The sequence below is a fragment of the Misgurnus anguillicaudatus genome, chromosome 17 (assembly GCF_027580225.2).
Source record: "Misgurnus anguillicaudatus chromosome 17, ASM2758022v2, whole genome shotgun sequence".
Classification (NCBI taxonomy): Eukaryota; Metazoa; Chordata; class Actinopteri; order Cypriniformes; family Cobitidae; genus Misgurnus; species Misgurnus anguillicaudatus.
Window position 1 is genome coordinate 26161195 of NC_073353.2, and position 15628 is coordinate 26176822.

A 15628-nucleotide genomic window follows, 5' to 3' on the forward strand; every position below is an offset into this window, starting at 1 on the left:
AAAAACTATTAAGTCAATTAAGTGAAGTCCTAACGTAGCAGTACTGGCAAAAAAAATCTCATGTTTGGTGTAGTCAGTGCTAGTATTTCATTTTTAATCAGAATCACAGGAAATCTAAAGGATAAGTGCACTTATTTCTTCCTCTAACGAGAAATGGCCCCTTATGGTTGCGGGGTCGGGTAATAACTGCACATTCTCATAGAAAAGAGGAATAATGAAAAGCGAATGTATAAACCTCAGAGAGCAGACAGAGAAAGAAAAGAAAGATTTTTCTGCCATTACCTGAGTCATTCACACAGGAACAGAGAGAGAAGAAAAGCAGTGATGAAAAGCTGTAAGAGTGTGTGGGTGCATCTGTAGACTTGATTAGTAAGACCATTAGACCTCAGAAAGACAGTCATTGTGCAAGACTCCTCAGTGAAATATGCTGGGTCAGTTGCGGATGAATATTACAGCTTTCAAGTTGTTACCAATAAGGAGCTGCTGTCTGTCAACATGTCCTGTCTATATAACGGCTATTCTAAAACCATACTTGTTAATTATGTCTTGTTTATTCTCTTTATGGAAGAGAATAATTAGTTACAGTTGCCTATAAAGGTATAAACATTTGAATAATTGTTGTGACATTCTGGAACACATTATGTTAAAGTCCCCCTTCTAGTTGATAGTTTATCAACTAAAACTTATCTTTGACTACCATAATAGCTTATGTAAAAGTTTTTCCTGTGACAGTAATTTATTCAAGCTTTATGCAAATTAGTTCCCACCTCTACTCAATCACACAGCTTGGACCATAGTTTGAATTTGTGAATTAGTTAGTGACATGAGCAGTAAAGATGGGCTTATTCTAGTACAATGTCTTAAGCTTAGCAGGATGATAATATCAAATTGTTAGCTTTTACTATGCAGGTACAATACAGAAAGGCAATATCTAGGTCTGAAAGCATTCTTGTTGGAAAGACCAGCATTCCTGGTCACCAGCATTGGTTATATACTGGTGTCCCTACACCATCTTAACCATCTTCATCAGAAAGGTCATAGTGGTTGACCAGCCCAGTCAAGAAGATATATTAGAGTTAAAGTATGCTGTGCTCTTACTGATGTGTACAGATGGCCTTCTCCATTCATGGCGATGTACAAGCCCGTCTTCACAGACTGAATAGCAACGACCCGAAGGCCCACAGGGATGAGGTTAAACAAAGCTGTAAAGACAACACAGGGTTTAACGCTGTGCATGCTTACAATAAACACATCAACATGTAAGTTTACCTTGCATTTAACACTGAACAATTGAAGAGATCAGATGCAAAACCCTCTAAGTGCGCATTACATGTTTTATTTTTGTAACTTACAGTAGCATTTTTATCAGACTCTTAATAGATTCTGCCAGCAAACTGGTATTTCTGAATGGCCTAAGGCCAGTATTTGGAGCAAAAGTTTTTCATGAATGTATAATATGTGCAAAGATCATTTTTTTAATATCGTTATCTCATTTTTGATGGAGGTTTAGCGGCTTTTGCATCTAAGTTACTCAATTGTATTTTATAGTGCTGGGCAAAGATTAATCGCGACTATAAAATTATAATTTTTTTGCATAATATTCAGTATGTGTGTGTACTGTGTGTAATTATTATGTATATTTAACCACACACACACACACACACACACATACATACATACATACATATGAAGAGTTTGGTTCCAAAATGCAATAAATCCATATTGACAAATTCGGTAAAACGTGTTTTCTATACCAAGAAAGTGACAAGATGAAAACCACTATTTTCTGTTACAAACTTTCAAATAGCATCTTTAGATTATAAAAACATAAAAAATTCAAATCCATAACTTGATTTTCAAAGATTTATTATAGAAACTGATTATTTTTTTCCACAAAATGCAATAAATCCATGACAAGTTTTTTTTAATGCTATAAATCTATTGAATCAATATAAAAATATGCATTCATCTTTGCCATGTTATATTCATTTAGTTAAACAGTGGTATACACTGATTAAAAAAATAAACATTATTGGCATTAACCAAAACGCTTACTTTGTCATATAGTCATTGCTGCGGTTATACTTGGGACGTTGTGTCATCGTCGCTTAACATTTTTCACAGCGATCAGCTGCAAAATGTTTTGGTCCTGCTCGATTTTTGTTGACTTTGAGTAAAATTATTATTATTTTTATTAGTATTATTTTGTTTTTGTGTGTTTGTTGATCACGAAGTACAATGTAGATGAGGAAAACTAGGATTCCGTGTACTCAACGCGGCGCCATTGTTTGTTTACAAAGCGTGGAATGGTGCGCTGTAATTTGGGGAGAGGATTTATTGCATTCTGCAGAAAAGGAGAACTGGCATTTATTGTGTATATATATATATATATATATATATATATATATATATATATATATATATATATATATATATATATATATATATATATATATATATATATATATATATATACACACACACATAATAATTACACATAACACACACTCATATATTATGCAAAAAATCACATTTATTTTGTATGCGATTAATCGCGATTAATCTTTGCCTAGCACTAATTTTAAATGAACAAACTAAATTGTGAAGTTAATGTCAAATTTGAAATAAGTTTAGATTTTTATATTTTATAATTTAAACAAGACTTGTTTTAAACACATTTCAGCAACAGGCTTCTTTATTTCAAAAGTTAATGCATTAGGTAACATGAACTACCAAACAATACATCTACAGCATTTATTAATATTATTTCATGTTAATTTTAGCATTTACCATGTTTAAAATCAAAAGTTGTAACTGTAAACAGCAGATAATGCACAGTGAACTAACATGAACAATTGTGTTGGTATTAACTAACATTAACAAAGAATAATACATTCTGTATATTGATTATTGTTAGATTATTGTTAGCTAATGCATTTAGTAATGTTAACAAATACAATCTCATTGAACTGTCACCCTAAATTCTAAAATGAGTATTATTAGGCAATAATACTAATAATGCATGGCTTAGTAAGTACAACTAATTACAAGAACATGCTGAACTCTTTCGCCCAGCCAACAAAGGCTTAGAAAAGGCTTCAAAATTCCAACCAAAACATGACACAGAAACTGAACCCAGGCTGCACAGCTTGTATAAACAGCGAATAGTGTAGTACATAAAAGGTGATGCACATAAATTAAATGGAGGCTTCATATTATGTAGAATAATTGTTTTTATGCCCAGTGGGCAGCAACAGAAGCTGGGCGCTACAAGCCGGAGCATAGAAGGATAGTGATTGGAGGCAGTACCAGTGCATGGCAATTTAATGCTTCTTTTGTTGTTGGAGAAGCTCTTCGGACTTGTTAGGTAACGTCTATTGTTTGTACTGGAGGCTAGTAACAGCCTAGCTGGTGACACTAAGTGCATCCAGAGGGGTGATTTAAACCTACAGTTTAATGAACTCACTTCGACTTACAAGTAATTGGCACCACTCCTGGGGTGCTTGCACGGAAATGATTTCAAAAACGCGTGGCAAAATATGAGCGGGACAGTAACATCAAACTAAACGGATCTGAGCGGATTCTTACAAGGGCATGAAATAGACTTTGCATTCTTGTCTTTAAGAGAGAGAGCACATCATTGAAATCCCTCATGGTTCCAGCATCATTTTTCTTCTCCACAGCTTTCTGTGAATTATTTAGGTTTAGTCTCATACTGTACAAATTTGAATATTGTTTTGTAACGCATTAGGCACGCTATCTATTTTATGATTTATTCATGCAATATTATTTTACAAGTTTATAAACTCACAGTAAAAATGTAATTGTAATATTTGCATACTAAATTGTAATGAGTCTTGGTTTCTATTATGCCAAGTTAAATCAAAGTGAAAGTGTATGTAGTGTGTTTCGTGTGTCAGAAATGTCAAGAGACATCTCCTCTTAGACTGTGTGACTGACAGATAGTCCTCAGTGTGTCATTCCGTCAGAACAGCTGCGTATTAAAATCAAATTAAAACAGCTGGCCCGAAGCATTTAAAAAACAGGCTCAGTCAAGGCTAATAATACACCAATGCCTCCTGAGTTATCAGCTCACACACACGTCTCCCTGGGCATCAGCCTATACTGCAATATCAGCAACAGTTATAACTACAGAAAATGAATCAGTAACAGATTTTAAAGTTGGTGTGCATTGAAGGTAATGATATGCGTGCGTGCACATGCCCTCTACCACAAAATATATATGTCATTCTGTTTAAAAAAAAAATTGCACTTTGCAATGATACTACCTAAGAAAAAAAAACATTTGTTTGGTTCTTTGTACAGTGTGATGTCTAGTCAAATTACATTGGTAATTTCTAATGATGAAATCAAAGAGGACTTACAAGAATTACTACTGTCATCCTTGGTCCCATCAAGAGATCCATCTGGGTTCATCTGCAAGTAGTATCCCTGCCTGCAATATAACCTGGTCACTATACCCTTGAGCTGGGGATCTGTGGAGAGAAAGACAAAAAATACTTTTTTAATCAATAAAACATTTCTCATAAATAAACAGAACTTCTTTAAAGGAACAGTATGTCGGATTGTGGCCAAAACTGGTATTGCACTCACAAAACTTGTGGCTAAAACTGGTCTTGCAATCACAAAACTTGTGGCTAAAACTGGTACTGCAATCACACAACTGGTGGCCAATACACAACATGACAACATAAACATCAGTTGAGGGCTGCAACTCCACTTTTTAAATGACAATATCCTGGCCAGACCACTGTTGTCAGTGATATAAGTATTTGAAATGAAAATGATTTCTTAATGTCTAGTGACATATCAGGGCCATTTTATGATTAATTGATATAAATTTCTTACATACTGTTCCTTTAAACAGGCATATAAGGAATATAAATGTAAGGATGTTTTAATTCAACAAAAATTTGAAAGGTACAATATGATAATACAAAAAGGTAACTACATGTTTGTCATGATGTATTCAGGTAAAGCCTTTGAGTTTTGTGCTGCTTAATAAAATATATTTTTCACACAGTCTCAAGTCTCAAGTCTCTGTCTATTGAGCAGAATAGAAAACCATTTTTTTCAACCTCTAGACAGTCATCTGACATTGGTTTAACTTAGCACCCTCTTCTATAGATGGTTTCAGCAGTAACAACATAAACAAGCGACTTTCGTGCTCAGCATGTAACTTTCGGTAAACTCCGCTAAGAATAAATAACAACAAACGTAGTTTATTTATATAACAAGCTAAATAAACAACATGTACATAAACATTTGTTATTGTCGACGAGGTATTTGTTTAAGAGTTCAGTTAAGCTTCTAGTCAGACCATGAAAAAAACTGAAACCGGAAGTAAAGTACGGAACGGTATCGCGTCACCGCACGTGTGTCCGATGAAACAGTCTATGCATTACATTATTAATACGCTCACTGGTACGGTTTAATTTTAGTCGATGTACTCTGCTGCTGCTAATGTTGTCCATTGATTTCTCACGGAGTCTCACGGAGTCTCACGGAGTTGCGTATAAATAGCACGAAGTGTGAAAATTGTGCAATACATACGATATGATACACCAGTTCTTCCCATTCACTTAAACGACGATTTATTTATTTTTTTTGTCGTTTTATTCATTGGTTTCTCAATTTTTTTGCTATTTTTTTACCATTTTCGCTTCGTTTTGGGTTAGAAGTACTTTTTGTTATATAAAAATGACATCCTAACCCAAACCCCGATTCTAACCCCAACTCCAAGCGGCCATGGCTAAATATAGACAAAAACATGGAGAAACCTGTATATTAAATAACCTTTATTTATAAAATTATTTTTATTTTTTATATTGCACGATTTTTACACTTCGTGCTATTTTTACGCATCTACATGAGACTGGGTAGGTTTTCTCCTGCTTTTATTAATGTAAAGCTGCTTTGAAACAATAAAAGGGGCCATGGCCCAAAAGTTTTTAAGATGTTAAAATAAATCTTTGGTGAGCACATATGTGAAGTTTTAGCTCAAAATACCCCACAGATAATTTATTATAACATTTTAAAATTGCCACTTTGTAGGTGTGTGCAAAAATGTGTCCTTTTAAATGCAAATGAGCGGTTTGTTGCAATTGAAACTCAACTGTGCTGTGAATTATTTTTTCTCTCTCCTTTTCTCTGCAATAAATGGCAGTGCTGTGATTGGATAGTGCAGATTAAGGGGCAGTATTATTATAATAAGAGCTTCTTATGACATCATAAGGAGAGCCAAATTTCAACGACCTATTTTCTCATGTGCTTGTAGAGAATGGTTTACCAAAACTAAGTTACTAGGTTGATCTTTTTCACATTTTCTAGGTTGATAGAAGCACTGGGGACCCAATCATAGCACTTAAACATGGAAAAAGTCCGATTTTCATGCCATGGCCCCTGTAGACAATTGTAAAAAGCGCTAAATAAAATTGAATTGAAAATTGAATCGAACAACCCATTTTACTAACTTTAATTAAAACAGAATATTCATTAAAATGCTTGGGCAGTACTTGATTTTATCCATAACAGTTGACTGGATTGTAAAATGGTTTATTGTATGGGGTTGCTAAGGAGCTTAGGCATTATGAAAGTTTTTTCAATGTGTTGATAGGTGGTTTTCTACTGTAGGTGGTTGCTAGGGTATTATTACCTGGTTGTTATGGCCTATATACAAGGTAACTCTTTATTGATTTTTAAAATTAGCCATTCCACAATGTGCGGCATAATTTGAATTTACATCCAAAGCACAAATAGAGTAGGATGAAAGCCCAACTACTGTAATTACCAACAGGCATATCAACAGGCAGCATATCAGACAATCAGTGTAGCAATCAGACAGGCGATCTTCCTGTTCACATGAACAATATGAGTGCCTCTATAATCTCATTGCAAAACCAAAGGGAATTATGGAAATGCCTCTTACATTGAGTTAGACATAAAAAAACAGGGTTTGAGTGTCCATGTTAGGTCTTTTGTTTGTCTAAATAAATGATGTGTGTTCGGTCTTTGCAAATTTACATATTTACAACACCCGTTTTTGTGTTTCTTATGACTTCCTTAAAAGAGTAAGAGGCACAGATTGTTTTGCTATTTGGCAGTATATGAGGGCAATTCAGAAGCCAAAGAATGTTCTATCAAATGACTTACAGCTATAACAATATGCTATGTATTGCTAAGGGAATGTCAGGTGTGTGCACATGCATAACTAGACAGTAGGGCATATTCAATAAGGTAGCACAGCAGTTTGCTCTGCTGGAAACCTTCTAAATACAGTAGACATGAGGTGAAGGAGCTTTCAAAAGCAGCACTTAGAAAACCAGCCATTTAGTTAGGTCTTGTGTCGCCTGGTGCTTTCTGCAGCTTGGCCAAGAACCACCCACTTAGACAGGAAGAGTGACATGAATGATTATACAGAAAATACAATGGCTGTGTCCAAAATAGCCCCCTATACACACATACAGTACAGTGCACTATTTGAGAGAATATGCATTTTTAGTTGTGTACGAAATTATAGTGAAAATAATTGAGTGCACTCATTCAACCCCACAATGCACCACAATAATGAGTGTACAACCGATGTACTCTCAAAGCTAGCCGCTACTTGTCTACTGAAGCTCGCGCCGAATGAATTCTCGCATCTCGCGCCCACACTGTCTTTCCGGGAAGCTCAAGGGTCAGAATTCACTTGCTCGTTTCATTCTCTCATTCGAGTGAGCTATATTAGTGAACTTATGTAGGGAATATTATTTCGGACACAGCCAAGGTGAAATAGCGGAAAATATTAAAACAACAACCTCTACGCCCTTACGTGCAAGAGCTGAGTAAAGTCAACCAATTAGATTAAAACTTACTAGAGCAATAAATGTCTTTTCTGGATTTGTGTGAAATAAGCATCAGTCGGTTAGCGAACAGACTATGAGCGTGCAGTCTGAGGCTGGGACTATTTAGTTACCAAGAAATGAAACCAGAAAAATTGAGTACATGCCTTCCAAAATGAAAGGGTTAATTCACTCAAAAATAAACCAAAAACTTCATTTCTTTAAGATTGAAAGCTTTACGGTAGTATGAATCTAAATCTAGAGAAAAGCACATTCCCTTTAGTTATTTAATACTGAGGAGGCTGTGCTGTGCTTTAGCAAACACTGCTTGGGGGTAATCACATAAATAGATGCGAGTGACACCAATTTTAAAAGACAGGAAGGAATAACCTGAGGATTTCTTACAGCTTGTTGTGCCCTGCTCTATTTGACTGTTAAGGTCTCTTGTGATACTCTTTACCAACCATGTTGTGCTTAACTTCAGGCTGGTAAACAAATAACTCGCTTGTCAAATTGATGTGGGTACTGCTGTTTACTTTTGGCCGCCTGCCCTAGATTCGCCTGAGTTAGACCACAGCAGAGCCAAGGAAACTGGCACATCAAAGGTGGAGAGAGAAAAGAAAGAGCAAAGGAGAGAACAAAAGGAAGAACGAGAGTTTAAAAGAGAGAGAGAGAGAGAGAGAGAGAGAGAGAGAGAGAGAGAGAGAGAGAGAGAGAGAGAGAGAGAGAGAGAGAGAGAGAGAGGGAGAATGCTTATCACAGCAGTGCTTTATGACATCTGCCTCCACCTACACAGTGATATTGCTGAGACAGCATCGGAAGACTCTTAAAGACAGAAAATAAGTTGTCAAGCTCTTTTGTATTTATTTATGCAGCAGGTAGGCCTATGGGAACGAAAATTTGAAAATTCAAAGGGTTTATGAACATGACCAAAGCTTCTATTTATTTCTACAAACATATAGATAGTTTCAACACTGTACACGTTGTCACACTGTCACGGTTATGAACCTAGTCCGAAATTAATGTCTAGTCTATGTTTGTTTATTGGTCTGGCTAGTGGCTAAACTGACCAAAGAACAAATTCCTTGACAAAATTAAGAAGTTTCGGCAGTGGCGGTTCGTGACTGCTTTTCTGAGGGGCGCAAATTCAAAATATGTGTTCGGAGTGTCATGTGAACCATGTGCATCACGTGTTTCGTCAAAATAGGTGCCTGCTGCACACGCGTCAAAACCGATTATGATTAAAGAAACACTCACGTTAACAAAATACACGCAAGACACTTCCTTAACAGTAAACTCTGATTACGCATGAGATTATGCGAGTATCTGGCAAACGGGAAAACCCTTTAGACGTGTCTGCAGCAGGCACTTATTTTGACAAGACACGTGATGCACATGGTTAACTCGACACTAGGGCTGAAACGATTCATCGAGTTACTTGATTTACTCGATTCAAAAAATTCCTTGAGGCAAAAATTCTGCCTCGAAGCCTTGTTAAATTCCTATGACGTGCACTACACGTGCCGAGATCTGATTCACACGGACCGTTGTTCAATGTTCAGGAAGCACATCATAGCGCGTGGAACATTTTGAATTTAGTTGGCGCGATGGCGAAGAGCGAATATGTCCATAAACGGCAGAGAGAGAGAATGTCTAAAGTTTGGGATCATTACATTATCATTACATTCAGCATCTGAACCGAAAACATCCACTGCTGTTTTCACCAAGCGAGCGTCGATGAAACAAGGTAACGTAGCTTCCGCTGATTTTAATCCCATACTGTATTTGTAGCGATGTCGTTATGCGGTTTGACTAGATATGATGTTTAGCTTTGATGTTTTTAAGTAGGAAACGTATTCACGTTCAATTGCAGGAGAGTATAGCCCGAACCCCTTCACACACACGCATGCACTTTACAGGTGTGTGTACCAAAAAACGGCACCACAGTGCAATCATCTATGGGCAACTTGTAATCTGACATGATATTTTGTTCAATAATAATAATCTCTGTCTTATTGGAGTTTAGCATAAGGAAGTTATTCTCTCTCACGCGAGTCAGACCGATCGCGCAATGCATCACATATGCTTAAACTTTTATGTAGCCACGCAACAATAATTTCAGCATGCATTCATTGTATACAGCGGGACGTGATGTTGTGATTTTTCGAACGGATTCTTAACCTAAAATGCACCGCAATGCAAGTGATGCAAACCAAATGCAGCGTTTTATTGAAAAGGTTTGTATTTCTGCCGTACCGAAATGCAATGAAGCAACTGAACGTCTGACTGGGGTGTCACTATTCCTCACACACAAACACAGGTGCACGTGCGCGCACACACACAGGTTGTTACCATAGCAAATAGGCTCACCCCAGAAATGATATATATGTCAGTAGCCTAATGGTAAATCCTGCAGGTGTAGAAATGTACATAAACCAGATATTTACTTTGATGTCAGGGCTAGATTACAGCATGAAACCTGTTGTGCATATTAAAAAATTAAAGTGTTTAATTGTTGGCACTGGCACTTATAAACACTAAATGGGTAAAAATTTAAATAAATAGGCTTATTTTGTGTAGCCAAATACCTCTGTTTTTTTTTTTTTTTTTGATAAAAGCCAAATGCTTGAACATTTTACAGCCACGTCATTTTCGTTATGCATTATTTGTTTTGGTTGTTTAAAAACACACACAACATTTTTATCCGATTACTCGATTAATCAATCGATTCAGTGCTAGATTAATCGATTACAAAAAGAATCGATAGCTGCAGCCCTACTCGACACGCCGAACACATATTTTAAATTTACAAACCACACACATAACGGGCTACATACATGTTGTGACTATAGGGTTGTCACAATGATTAAATAATCGTCTCATCGCGATTATTTGATTTCATCGTGATGATTTCAGATCACCGCAATGATTGCACATCTCTTTAAAAAAAACAAGGGGGAGCTGCAGTGCATGTATTAATGAGACCATAAGATGACGCTCCTTAACTGGCACTGTATCGCAAAAAAGCAAAGCCATAGCCATTCAATACAGTGGAAAAACAGCATTTAAAGAAATGCTGAAAAACTTTGAACTGCCAGGTAAAACATACATTTCCAAAACAGCAATTCCAAATTTAGAGAAGTGAAAGATGCTATTCGTAAGGATCTGTAAGGACATGTGGTCCAGTAGCCTTCTAATATGACCTTAGGAGGATCATGTGTGAAAATTATTTCATGAACAAAAAAAAATTATGAGAATTAAATGTCAAAGCCCTAAACAGGCAATCAATTGGCATAATCCTTGAAATTTGTAACCGTCAGCCAAATTTCATAATCGTGACAGCCCTAGTTGTGACGAACTTCGCATCGTGCACCCTGGAAAAAAGTTACTGGCCGCCACTGCGTTTCAGTATCATAAAGACGAGGGGACACAGCTTCACTTTGTGAAGAGAGGTTTGGCAGCTACAGCAAAGAATTCAAGGATCTGCGGCTAACATTGTATACAATAATTTTGCACATTAACATGAAGCTTGGTGTATTAGTTTATATGCTTTAGCTATGATTTGAACTGAAGGTAATTTACTTGTTTATTTATTTAGCTTGTTATCAGAAATCTACTCTAGAGAGACTCTATTGTTATTGATTCATTGCGAAAGTTAAGCTTGGGGCACAAAAGCCATTTGTTTATGTTGTTGCCACTGAAACCTTCTATAAACAATAATAGGAAGTATTAAAATCCAGATCACTGGGCCAAGTCTAAAAAGCCCACCCCCAGTCCTGTAATGTTCTGATCTCTGGATATGACGCATCTTCAATGCACGGAAAATCTGTGGCATTTTTGCTTTGTTTATTTTCTACCAAAGCCAATTCCTCTCACAAACACCACAATTTAAGGTATTTTGTTTTTATAGCACAAACAAAGCACAAAATGAATTAGAATTGAGTTGCATTAGGAAATAAATCAACCTAACAGCTTGCTGTGTGTTTAATATATTGTAAATATACCAAGTAAAGTCATTTAAAAATATGACTGACTTTCATACTGTAACATTCATGTAGGTAAAAGGTTATAGCAGCAGGTGTATGGGCTTTTCTGTGTGTTGAAGAGATAGAAGTAGCTATCATCAGACAGACGGAGATGGGAGGGGCTATGTCTCACTGCACACAGCACCAGCTGCAGACTTAACCACATGTGATTGACCCACTATAGTCTTTCTGGAAGAAGAGAGGGGCTTTTCCAGCTTTCACAAGCACACTCACGCTGCTGATGTCATTGCGGAGGCACTGCCATTTTCTTTCATTCTCACTAAGCTGTGGGATTCATAATCTCCACAAATATATATTGATACTAAATAGCAGATTTCAGAAAACAGGAAACGTTGGTCAGAATACATTCAGGCAATTTTTAATTACTCTTACATATTTCATAGGTAATTTAAAGGATTAGTCAATTTTCTTAAAAAAAAATCCAGATAATTTACTCACCACCATGTCATCCAAAATGTTGATGTCTTTCTTTGTTCATTCAAAAAGGAATTATGATTTTGGAGGAAAACATTCCTGGATTTTTCTCATTTTAATGGACTTTAATGGACCCCAACACTTAACAGTTTTAATGCAGTTTAAAATTGCAGATTCAAAGGACTCTAAACGATCCCAAATGAGGCATTTAGGTTTTATCTAGCGAAACGATTGTCATTTTTGACAAGAAAAAAAATGTACTTTAAACGACAACTTCCCGTCTATCGCCGGTCATGTGACACGTCAGCGTGACGTCACACAATATGTCATCACGTCAAGAGCTCACGGATGACGAATGCGAAACTACGCCCCAGTGTTTACAAGTGTTGAGAAAGAGGACCGTTCCGACGTTGTTGTATGTCGAATGACACTAATTAATGTCTTTATGTCAGTTTATTGTTTAAAATGGTCCGCAAATGTGCATTTCATATATGTAACACGTGAACTTTCCACGGCATTACACTCTAAAAAAACAAACGGTGCTATATAGCACCAAAACTGCTGATTTGAATCGCAACAATAGAAGAATCGTTTCCAGTGCCACACAGCACCGGTGAAGCACCAGTGAAGCACCTGTGTAGAACCATATAGGTGCTATATAGCACCACTATAGCACCACATTTGGTTCTACATAGCACTATATGGTTCTACACAGGTGCTTCACTGGTGCTTCACCGGTGCTATATGGCACTAAAAACGGTTCTTCTATGATTACGAGCAAAGAACCACTTTTGGTGCTATATAGCACCGTTTGTTTTTAGAGTGTATGCAATCACAGGACTGGAGATAGACGAGAAGTTTTGGTTTAAAAGTGCATATTTTTATCGTTTCGCTAGATAAGCCAATTATGCCTTGTTTGGGATTGTTTAGAGTTCTTTGAAACCCTGTTGAAACTGCAATTTTGAACTGCATTAAAACTGTTACGTGTTGGTGTCCATTAAAATTAGAAAAATCCTGAAATGTTTTCCTCAAAAATTTCTTCTCGACTGAACAAAGAAAGACATCAACATTTTGGATGACATGGTGGTGAGTAAATTATCTGGATTTTTTTTTTTTTTTAAGAAAATGGACTAATCCTTTAAAAAAATATAAGTGGAAATACAGTGCTACTGAGAGTCATTTAATTATTAAAGGTGACTTGACATCAAGCTCTTTCATTTGAATTTACACAATGACGAACAAGCACCATCTTGCACTCAAGATGCACTGTGGCATGGCACTTCCAGTCATGACTAATTGAGTGTGTGCAAGATTCATCCAACATTTTAATGAGACTTAGTATAGAGAGAGATTAAAACTAGCCTTCACTGGTGATCTTCCATTCCATTGAACATTCTAATTGGACAACGCATGTAATAGCCAAACTGTGTGTTAAACCATGTCTTGGGTGAAAATCTTTGAAGACTGTCATGTTTAGCACTTATCTTGAGCACAGAATGTTTAGTGGATATAGCAAATAATGACAATAAATGTTACAAACAATTAAATATTTAGAAGGCAATTATAACAAACTAATTTCTGCAAACAAATTCTTATGCTGCAGCTCACTAGGTGATCAGTTTAAAAATATAATTTGAGTTCACATAACAAATTTATAAATAAAACTTGCCACAAGGTTTTTGTATTAAACAACTTCTCAACAGAGTCAATGTCCTTCAAAAAAAAAAAAAATTGCTACATGACAGCTTTTTTAGATTTAATCAAAGGCATAAAGTGTCTTTTTAAATGAAGATCATTTAAATACATTAAAGATGTGCTTTAGTCCACCGTCTTTTAGGAGACCTTTCATGTCTGGAGATGTTTTTTAGATCATTTTCAGGGCATTAGACATACAGAACGACCTTGTCATTTTAGTACACTGTCAGAAAAAAGTATAAAACAGTTTTTTTTCTGTTGTATCCCAAAAGGAACAACATTTTAATGTGTTGTCAACATGATCTCACAAAGTTCCATGGGATAATCACAGAATTTTTTGCTCATTTTTCCATGGCAATTCTCACGGATTGGTTACTCAACTGCTTTTTCCTATTTTCAAACCATTGTCACTTCGGTTTAGGGTTAGATTTGGTGTTTGCGTTTATGTCTCTTTAAGTATTGGTTTATACTATTTTTTCTGATTTATTATTTTATATTTTCTAAACTTCGTCTAGCGTTGGGGTAAGAGTTGGGTTTGGGTAAGGATGTCATTTTATGTACATCTAACGCTAAACCGAAGCGACAATGGTAAGAAAATAGGACAAAACAGTTGAGTAACAAATCCGTGAGAATGCCACGGAAAAATTTGCAAAAATTCTGTGACTATCCCACGGAAATTCGTGAGATCGTGTTGTGTGTTTTATACCCATAAATGTAGGCTACAAAAATGAACCTTTGAGGGTACCACCCCAGTGACAGAAAAGAGTTTTGTACCATTTTTGTCTGACAGTGTAGACTCATGCTATCTTTATTATCAGTCTGGTTTGAAATAGGTTATGGGTCCAGCATCCAAATAAGAAATGAATTTAGCAATGGTTGATTATTGTGTCAATATCTGATGTCCTATATGGTTGGGTTCTGCAACCTCTTTTTATAAAAATATCTTTTTTCAATACAAAAGCAGAAGGTACCATGGGTGGGCTTTTCCTATTTTTTAAATTTGTTGCGTGTCAGATTATTCATGGCCTATACCCAAGGGATCTTGGATAAAAGCCAAAGGCAGAAGTGCAACATCGGCTGTCATTCATGTTAGATTGCACAATATACATAAGACTTTAGATACATTTGACAAGCATTGACTGGGTCACCAGTCCATTCTGACATCTTAATTTACACAACAAATTGAAATGGAATGGCTCAAACCCACACAGGCCCTTGTGCCTGAAAAAGAAAAAATAGCCTAAATGTCAAAAAGGAAGAGTCTGTCTGGTGTCAGATGTGTCTGGGTAAAAGAGGTTATGGACTGCTTGTTCTCTGCAGCCTAATCAAAGTAATTGTGTAAGTATAATCATAACATGAACATAAATAGCAAGATATTTATGTTGCACATCAATAGACGCATAAATATTGCCCCGAAAGCACCCATCTTAAAAGCTACCACAAGTCTACCACTAGTGCTGTTTACACATTCATAGAAGTCTGTAATCCTAATAGGTTGATAATGTACTTTTATGAATCAATGCCACAGAGACACATATTTCTGTAATGATGTGGTCAAGCCAATGTCCTGTCTGGAAGAGCTTTCTGCTTGAGAGTCCAGAAAGTAATTTAAGTCAATATGATACAGTA

General features: G+C 36.2%; 1 protein-coding gene across 2 annotated transcripts in view; it reads right to left on the bottom strand.

The window, feature by feature from the left end:
- Positions 1–15628, bottom strand: part of fgf14 (fibroblast growth factor 14) — a 157092-nt gene that overhangs the window by 43195 nt on the left and 98269 nt on the right. For both annotated transcript variants that reach the window (XM_055214694.2, XM_055214693.2), the window contains exons 2-3: positions 4386–4496; positions 1099–1202 (exon numbers count right to left, since the gene is read on the bottom strand). In XM_055214694.2, coding sequence (XP_055070669.1) covers positions 1099–1202; positions 4386–4496 — 215 coding nt within the window. The remainder of the gene's footprint in view (positions 1–1098; positions 1203–4385; positions 4497–15628) is intronic.